The sequence below is a fragment of the Montipora foliosa genome, chromosome 6, assembly GCF_036669935.1.
Source record: "Montipora foliosa isolate CH-2021 chromosome 6, ASM3666993v2, whole genome shotgun sequence".
Taxonomy (NCBI): Eukaryota; Metazoa; Cnidaria; class Anthozoa; order Scleractinia; family Acroporidae; genus Montipora; species Montipora foliosa.
In genome coordinates, this window is record NC_090874.1 from 5,701,160 (window position 1) to 5,711,159 (window position 10,000).

The window sequence follows — 10,000 nt, forward strand, 5'->3', positions numbered from 1 at the left end:
GGCATGACCTCTTTGATCTAGAAATACTGGAAGCTGATGGCAGAGCAGTCCAGCATCTTTGTCGCCTTCTAAATAAAGGGTTACCACATCTTTGATTGTTTCCTAGCACTGCCAGGGCATTGGAAAACTCCAGTCCACATTCGTTCTTTGCACGAGGGTGTCATTTGATTGACCTTCCACCATTGACTGTGTCTTCATAACTGAGTAGCAGGAATCAACAACTGCTTTAGAGCCACTCATAGGCAATGCCACATCAATTGCAATACAACATTCTTTACCAGCCATCTGGTAGATGGTCTCATTAGTATAGAAAGTTGAAAATGCAGTGGCTTGGTCCATCCTAGCAATGCAGACACCATCGTCGTATTTAAACGTGAATCTGTCTTCAATCTCGAATTCTTCACTCTTGACCTTGAATTCTCTCAGTAATGTTTGGCAATGTGCCCCTTCTAGGGGAGGAAACCAGTCATTTCGACAGTCACCTAGATTGTTCCACACAACTTGATAAGCAGCATCCTTAAACGCCTTGTGTACTTGCTGTGATAGGGATGGCATTAAACTTAACTCCGGTTCTTCATCTGCCAATAATTATTTTGTTATGTGAGGCAATGAGCACACATACTTCAAGAACGACTCAAACTCAGCATTTCCATAGGCATTAAGGGCAGTTCGTTGATGTGCAGAGAATTCACTGCCAGTTGATCTTTGTAAGAGGCACAATACATCCGGTATGTGGAAACAACCTCCAAGCACATGAGCTGCATTAGTGATGTACTTCATGTACCTGAAATCCATTTTGTCAGCAACAGTCTGACAAAGGGAAGCCAAATCTTCTAGACAGTCTGCAGGGGTTCTGTCCGCCCACTCAATCACCTTCCGTTTCTTTCTTGTCACTCTGTCAATCTCATGTGTCTCCTTTACTACCATCCAGCCTAGCAACAGCTCCACCCCTTTGAAAATGCACTCGTCAGTATTCTCTTTCTTGAGATCTTCATAGTGTGTGTTTAGCTTTGGGAACAGTTCTTTCCATAAGGTGACTCACTTCGTTGGTTGACTGCTTTTTGATGTCTTCTTTCATGGCGAGGAGGATAGCCCTTACCCTGGGCCACCATTTCGTAACAGACCAGATGCACTGGTCCAATGATTGGGCCTTGGTCATCATCTTTTTTTTTTTATTTTTATTTTTTATTTTTTTTTTTTATTTCTACTATACTAACGTTACTTACAAAAACAATCCTCTATTATACTAGCATTACTTACAAAAATTACTTTACTTACATTACGGGCTACTTACTCTACTAACAATACAATGCAATACTCTACTTTTTTTTCACGTTAAGAACAAAATTACATTATTACATTGCAGCAAAAAAAAGCAAAAAAAAAAATAATAAATAAATCAATAAATATATATATACACATGCACACATCCATACACACACATACATATACATATACATATACATATACACCTCTACTTAGTTGAATAGCAAACTAGATGAAAAAATCCATTTCTTTTTGAAAAAATTATCATTATTTATATTGTTTTTTAAACTCATGAAACGTTCAATTTCATACTTCATTTTCAGTCTGACCTTAAATCTCTGTAAGTCAGGGTACCTTTGATCTCTCCTGCAGTCCCATAGATAATAATAAAAAAATTCAGAAGGTTTAGAAGTGAAGAATTTTGAGAGGAGATTATTCTCACTACTACATCTTGAAGTGATAATTGGATCCTGTCATTCGTTAGAGAGAGCCAATAGCACTCGAAATCAGACCAAAACAACCTTGAATGCCTGCATGGTCATCATCTTCATTGGCTTAGAGAGAATGTCGATGATACCACACAGATTGATACAGAAATCTCTTCCCTTCAGCAAGTACTTCATCTCTTCTTCTTCATCGTCAGTCTCTCTCAACTCTGGATTGGCTTTAAATTCTCATATGTCAATGAAGCTACATGTATTTTTTCTGTTAATTCAGCTGTAGTGAATAATTTAGATCTTCTGGAGGAGAGAGCCAACGCATTGATGTCCCAGGAAGATAAGTTCTTTTAGAGCTACAGCGTGGTCCGTGGGTGAACTGGGGCTATTGAGGCTGTTGGGCATTCTCTTTGGGCTTTGGCAGCATCTTCAAGATGGATTATTCAGCTGCGATTTCATAGAAATGCTCACCATTACTCACCATTGTTGAACTATCAATTACGTCTCCACGGATGATAACCTCACTTGATTTTGCACTGGCTTTCGACGATTATCGCAAAATTAGGGACAAGATCACAGCTGTAGTGAATAATTTTGATGTCCCAGGAAGATTAGTTCTAGTTCTTTCCCGTTAGGAATGAATCCGCAGTTCACATATGTTCATATATGTTCATATATGATCATTCATATATCATTTCATCGTTGATACATTCCTCACGGGAACATTAGAACCCACAAATGACCAGCTCCCAATGTCAGTGGCTTCATAGCTCAGTTGGTTAGAGCGTTGCACCGGTATCGCGAGGTCACGGGTTCAAACCCCGTTGAAGTCCTGAATTTTTCAGGCTTCTCTACGCAATTGCAAAAACTGCGTTCACAACTGTGAGGATCATAGCATCACTTGATTTCATTTCCGCAGTTCATATATTATCATTTTATATATAATTTCATTGTTGATACATTCCTCACGGGAACATTAGAACCCCCAAATGACCAGCTCCCAATGTCAGTGGCTTCATAGCTCAGTTGGTTAGAGTGTCGCACCAGTATTGCGAGGTCACGGGTTCAAACCCCGTTGAAGTCCTGAATTTTTCAGTCCTCTCTACACAATTGCAAAAATTGCGCTCACAACTGCGAGGATCATGCTCACCATTACTCACCATTGTCGAACTATCAATTACGTCTCTGCGGATGATAACCTCACCTGATTTTGCACTGGCTTTCGATGATTATCGCAAAATGAGGGACGAGATCGCAGCTGTAGTGAATAATTTTGATGTCCCAGGAAGAAAGTTCTTTCGAGCTACACAAAATGGCTCTTTTAAGAGCCAAAACATAAAGAAAAGCCTTGGCCTACATTATTTGATTGCATGTTTTGATTTTTGGTGTTTACTGTTTCGTGCGCATTCTACAAAATTAATATAATTAATAATTTCTTTTAAAAAATATGGTTACCGGTATCACTATCGCCGCATTCACTGCCATGTATCTAGCATTCAACACTCAGCAGGATGCACACGTGGGTAAAGGTATAAAGCCCAAAAGTAGGTTCTGAATAGGATCGGGTTGCATGAGTGGCCAGCATGGGGTTATCATGGTTACGGTTACGGGATCGCGCCTGCACGCATGGATTCTGGCCAGAAATGGCGTTGCACGTAAAGCACGCCGCTAGAAATGTCCCTGCAAGCACAAGATCTAGTCAAGTTCTGCCATGCTCTGCCGTCTGGCTCTCCAGTTCTAACTTTAAGATTCAAGATTCAAGATTTATTATTATGCGCTATTTCAGAAAATACACAATGGACATAACAATTAAAAGAAAGAAGGAAAAAGACTAATTATGCATGAGTGAGAAAAAGTGGAAAAGTGCATAGTGGCCATTATAGTAACAAATGCTTTCAAGATGGCCACCACCACAGGAATTAGATGAAAGGAAAACTACAAGTTCATCCCTACAAGCATATTTCGTGGTCGCCCACTCATCAGGGGATACACATATACATTGTATATATATAGAGAGAGGTGAACTGGCAAAATAGATAAAAATAAAAATACAGATAAAAATAAAATAATACAGATAAAAATAAAATTAATAGTAATAAATTAAAAATTGAAAAATTTACATAAATATACAATATTATTTACATCAACGAGTTAACATCTAAGGAGTCTTACATTAAGTTCACACACACACAAAAAATAAGTATGTGTAATCAAATGGCGACTAGTGAAATTAGGAAATAATTTCACGTGCATTTTGTCAACATTCTGATAATTTCCCGAGCCTTTAGGCGAGGGAAATTATCAGAATTTTGACAAAACGCAAGTGAAATTATTTCCTAATTTCACGAGAAAACCATTTGATTACCTTTTAATGTCGTGGGTGACAAATTACGCTCACAACCATAATTGTTTTTACTGGTTTATTGTATCGAAAACCGCGAGAATATTAAGAAGAATGCAGTTTTCATTTAAAGCATACATTTTTGCTAAAGTTCGTAATTTTCCGAGTTTCTTCACAAAAAATACCTTTAGAATTCTTCATGCCTGTTCATAATGTTTCAAAATTAATGGTCACTGTCTTAAATCTCGACGCCATCTTGGCTCTGATCGAGGTACAAGAGATGTTACCATGGCAATTTTGTAATTTCACATGTGAAATTATAAATTAACGCTGAAATTTCGCGCCAAAAAGTAAGGGAATATAATTATTATGTTTGGCTGTCAAGGAGGTAGTGCTTATATGCTGTTTATAAATAAAGGAAAAGGTAAAGTTTTAATATTATATGGTATATTTTCCCAAATTCTAGAAGTCTACATTAATATTCCTTTTGCCCCTAAGGGGTTCCCCATTGATGACTGCAGTAATAACATTATTATTGTCAAGAGAATGTAAAATCTATGACTGTCTGTCTTGGCAGGAAAGGGATATTAGGTAAGGGTACTTTACTTGTTTCACCACTTTACTTCATTCAAGATGAACTACATGTCTGTCTCTCATATTCTTAAACAGGCTAAGTCACATTTGTGTGCTGCCAAATGTTGTGACAATCTAGGTGCAAGTAAAGAGGAAGTTCAACAATGCATGAATCAGTGTTTTATGCCAGTGCAGCAAATTCAGGAGTACCTTGGAAAAGAGCTGACAGGTTTTCAGGTGAATTACCCAACTATGTGTAATCTCCTGTAGAAAATACAGCAATCAAATTACGGGAAAACCATTGTATATTCATTGGTAATCCACTGAACCTCCCTGTCATGTACAGTGTTGATTATGGTGGCCACTGCATTTTCTATGGCATGGCATAATAATGTAATTTATTGAACTCTTTCTTGTGTCTTGTGGAAAAGAATGGAATATCTCACTCACTTGTATTTCCCTTCCTAAAGGCATGGTGTTAGCTGAGGAAATACGAGTGACTCATGGAATATTCCATGTTATTAAATTCTCAACCTCAGATAATGCATTTCTCGTGGTCTGATTGGTTTACTCAGTCTCGGTTATCAGCTCACACCTTTATATAGCTTAGTTTGACCTTACATATGGCAAATGATTGCACTACGCAATGCTAAGCTAAAATTATTTTCGCCGGAAAGCAAAATTTCTCTCTGAATAAAGCAAAGTTCGGATCAATTCCGAGATAGAAGTACGCGAAAAGGTAAGAAGTGTTTTCTTGGTCAAGTTTTTTTTATTTCACTCAGATTTTCTCACTTTTTTCGCTGGTATTTCGTATTTCCAAACTTTTGGAGTTGGAAATGAGACTGGTTATAGCCAATTCAGCGCTACTACTTTCTCGCTTTTTTCGCTGGTATTTCATATTTCCAAACTTTTGGAGTTGGAAATGAGACTGGTTATAGCCAATTCAGGGCTACTACGCCTCGTTGGCTATTTACCATCTCATATCCAACACCCGCTCATGGAATAATTGTTAAGTATACCATAGTAATGTGTTGCATCTTTAATATATATGTGGGCTTGGGGAGGGAGGTTTTAAGAGCACCAGGGTGTAGGAGTGGGCTAAGGGAAACTGTGGACATGTATTTCAGCTGATAGGGCTAAGGTATTTTGATGTTTTACAGCTGAGGGAATAATTTCAGATAAGGATTTTAGTTCTAGAATAAGGTGTTGTTCTCTTTCAAACTACCGGTACCTGAAATTATCCTTGAAGAAGTTAATAGTTACAAAGTTAATTGATATTTAGCCTCTTTATACATCAATAGTTTAAACATTGACTCATGGATTGGGAATTCCTGTTAAATGGCAAGTGTCGGATAGGACCAATGTGTGCTAGAGTTTGGTATTTTTTCTGTTTGATCTAGATTAGGATTCTAAATTGGAGCTTGATGTAGCCTAGTATGCATTTTAGAGATCCTACCGCATACTTATACGTCCAAAATTAATATGACCATCATGGGTAATCCACTGAACCTTCCTGCCATGCATAGTGTTGATTATAGTGACCACTGTATTTTCTATGGCACGGTATATAATAATATAATATTGACCAACTCTTTCTTGTGTCTTGTGGAAAAGAATGGAACCTCACTTGTATTTCCCTTCTATATAAGGCATGGTGTATGCTGAGGAAATACAAGTGACTCGTGGAATAGTCCATGGTATACCATGGTAAAGTGTTGCATGTGAAGAATATATGTGGGCTTGAGGAGGGGGATTTTAAGAGCAGCAGGGTGAAGGAGGGGGCTAAGGAAAACTGTGGGCATATTGTTTATCCAAGGGTTGGTATATGCATATAATTATGAGCTGATACAGCTAAGGTATTTTGATGTTTTACAGCTGAGGGAATAATTTCAGGCAATTAAGAAAGGCATCAGTACGGTAGTTAAGGATTTTAGTCTAGAATAATGTATTGTTCTCTTTCAAACTAACTGAGTCCTTGAAGAAGTTAATAGTTACAAAGTTAACTGATATTTAGCCTCTTTATACATCAATAGTTTAAACATTGACTCATGGAGTGGACATTCCTGTGAAATGACAATTGTGGAATGGGATTGATGTGTGATGGAGTTTGGTATTTTTTCTGTTTGATCTAGATTAGGATTCTAAATTGGAGTTTGATGTAGCTTAGTATGCATTTTTGAGATCCTACCGCATACTTACATCCAAATATGACCCTTTGCAGGACTCAGGCATGTTGCTTATTGATGCTATGCTGTGATGCAATGCCCTTGAGGCATGCATTGTTGCATAACATCACATTTGCATTTTTCTTCTCACTCAGACTACTTGTTTATGTTTCAAAATGGCTTTGATAGGAGAGATTCGATTTTCGTCATAGTACCCCTTTAAATACTCTATCTTAAATGTTTTGAATTGCTTTTTTTCCAGGATCGTATTAGTCGCTGTGCACAACACTGCCAAGACAGAATCCAAGATAATATAGATCCAAACACCACTCAATCAGAGCTGGCAAAATACCAAGGAGAGTTGAACACATGTGTTGATCAGTGCTGTAAGACACACATAGAACTTGTGCCCAAAATGTTCGAGAAAATGAAAAATGTTTTGTCTCAAGTTAAAGAGCCTGCTCCAAGATAGCACTAGGATTTTTTTATTATTACTGGTAGTTACATTTAGTTACTGGAATGTGCCAAAAATTAGAAAATTTTACGAAAACAGGGAAAACATTCTAGAATTTTCATAATGTCTTGCCATAATTTGTTATTATCTCGATGCACCTGGAATAAGAAACTTTTTTTCGGTGAATATACTCTCCAAAGTCACTGGAATCCTTTTTTTTCTTCTGCAGTTATTGACATCTTTCATATTGCAAGGGTATGAAGGCCCATGCAGTTTTTTCTCATAATGGAAAGGGGCTGACAACTTAGTGCCTATCACTTTTTCACTTTATTTATTCTCCGAAATCGTCCCAAATACATTGTGTTGTTTTCAGAACTTTTTTATTCAATTTTCATGTATTTAACGATGAAATGATATATGAAATGGATCATATATGAACTACGGATATGAAATCAAGTGAAGCTATGATCCTCGCAGTTAGGAACGCAATTTTTGCAATTGCGTAAAGAAGCCTGAAAAGTTCAGGACTTCAACGGGGGTTTGAACCCGTGACCTCGCGAAACCGGTGCGACGCTCTAACCAACTGAGCTATGAAGCCACTGACGTTGGGAGCTGGTCATTTGTGGGTTCTAATGTTCCCGTGAGGTATTAATCAACGATGAAATGATATATGAAATGGATCATATATGAACTGCGGATATGAAATCAAGTGAAGCTATGATCCTCGCAGTTATGAACGCAATTTTTGCAATTTCAGGACTTCAACGGGGTTTGATATTTCATATCCGCAGTTCATATATGATCCATTTCATATACCATTTCATCGTTGATTCATACCTCACGGGAACATTAGAACCCACAAATGACCAGCTCCCAACATCAGTGGCTTCATAGCTCAGTTGGTTAGAGCGTCGCACCAGTATCGCGAGGTCACGGGTTCAAACCCTGTTGAAGCCCTGAATTTTTCAGGCTTCTTTACGCAATTGCAAAAATTTGCGTTCATAACTGCGAGGATTATAGCTTCACTTGATTTCATGTATTTATTGGCTCTGAAAGACGGGAAAAGTGGTTATATTTTGATTAATAACCGAGCAATGAAGGGGTTTTTGGCTCGTTACCGAGTTGACGTCACAGACTGCTTTGCATTGAGATAGTGATGCAAATTATTTGTGACGTCAAACCGGTATCAAACCCATTCCCCTTCATTGCTCGGTTACAGATCAAAGTGTGACCACTTTTCCCGTCTTTCGAAGCTAATAAAAAAGTGAAATTTCATTCATAAGGTTCTAAAAACAACTCGATGTATTTGGAGCAATTTCGGAGAATAAATAAATGAATAAAGTGGAAAAGTGTATTGAGGTGACAGGCACTTGCCGTCGATTGAATTGCATTGCTAATAGTCGTAGATGTAATAACATGAAATAGCGCTAAATACAAATAATTCAGTTTATAGCTACTCAGTTTTTATATTTGAGTCCAATGCCCGCTTTTCTTGTTCTCTGTCCACAAGGGGCTGAAATAGGAGTTCAGGTATTTCGCCCGTATATATTACTTCTTCGTTGACCTCAAGAAATTCAAATTCAGTGCCCCCAAAAGTGACCTTTTCTCTGAGACCCTCTGCATCGTGCTCCAAGGCATCTTCAGATGACACAGTAATCGAATACACCGCTTCACTCCTCAGCGTGACGGCTCTTGGAAAGACGATATCGTGACAGATGGTGTCACGCTTGATAATTTCTTCCCTGTGCGACATCAACTGAGAACCGTCAATGTCGCTCAACTCTACGGTAAATGACTGTGGTGTTAATTGCGCAGATCTCAGAAGAAGCGCTACTCCTTTGAAACTAATGGGTCGATTAACCTTGAATTTAACAGTGGATTGTTCCGGTGGCCTCTCTTTAGACTTGGGACGCAGCGCAGTTGACTTAACCCGCCGGCAGCGAAAGAAGGTGTCTTGCGTGGCTTCTGCGCGCGGCTGGGTTTTGAATCTTATGTTGCACGATTTAAAGTCGGAATTGTAACCGACATACATGTTGGCAACTTCTTCGTGGCTTAAAAAAGAAGACTGAGCGACTTCTTCAGTGAACTCCTTGATTCCCATTAACGGAAATCGAATTGCATAGAACGCATCACCGAGAGCGCTTCGCTTGTTCTCAGCTGTCAGTGGAATGGACAAACGATGGCACTCTCTCCCTGCCCATCTTACAGCCGCCCGGAAAAGCTGAATCTCCCTGGCAACCAGTGTATCGCGGGATAAAAAGCTGGTCAGCGTGCCGTGGTCGATTTCGATGAAACTGTCGTGGTTTGCCACTTCGGCAGCGTGTTGATCGACGATCTCCCAACACCGTTTCTCTAAACCTTTGCTAACACCGAGAAGAAAACAGTGATCTAACACCGAAAGTGTGTTTTCTAGAGTTAAGTTCTCCGAGATAAATTCTGTGCAGATATCTACCAGGCTGGGAATGAGGTATTTTCGGGCCAGGAACAACACTTCCGGAGCAGTACGTATGCTCAGTTGTACTTCGTCGCAGTACATGTGACGGAGCATCTCCAAGAATGACTCGGGTTCACATTCGGACACCTCAATCTGAAAAGAAAGAGTGCTGTGTTTGTTCTTAAACAGTATTGGGGATAAAATATCTTGCGAATCGGAGGCATGCTTGGCCTGTTTGAATCGTTCTCTTTTCATTTCCCTGACAAACGACTGCAATAGCGTCGCTTGGTTGATCAGGATACAATTCTTTTCTCTAACAAGGTGGTAGGG

The 10,000-nt window shown here is 38.9% G+C and overlaps 2 protein-coding genes across 4 annotated transcripts in view; one reads left to right on the forward strand and one right to left on the reverse strand.

Annotated features, from left to right (window-relative positions):
- LOC138006459 (protein FAM136A-like) overlaps window positions 1-7,695 on the forward strand; it is an 8,866-nt gene extending 1,171 nt beyond the window's left edge. Inside the window, exons 2-3 of the mRNA XM_068852797.1 lie at window positions 4,714-4,854; window positions 7,045-7,695. Of these exons, the coding sequence (XP_068708898.1) occupies window positions 4,714-4,854; window positions 7,045-7,254 (351 nt within the window). The 3' untranslated portion in view covers window positions 7,255-7,695. The remainder of the gene's footprint in view (window positions 1-4,713; window positions 4,855-7,044) is intronic.
- Window positions 7,696-7,910: 215 nt separating this feature from the next.
- The window catches only part of LOC138006457 (BTB/POZ domain-containing protein 6-B-like), a 6,404-nt gene continuing 4,314 nt past the window's right edge, over window positions 7,911-10,000 (reverse strand). For all 3 annotated transcript variants that reach the window (XM_068852795.1, XM_068852794.1, XM_068852796.1), the window contains one exon: window positions 7,911-9,823. In XM_068852795.1, the coding sequence (XP_068708896.1) occupies window positions 8,690-9,823 (1,134 nt within the window). In that variant the 3' untranslated portion in view covers window positions 7,911-8,689. The remainder of the gene's footprint in view (window positions 9,824-10,000) is intronic.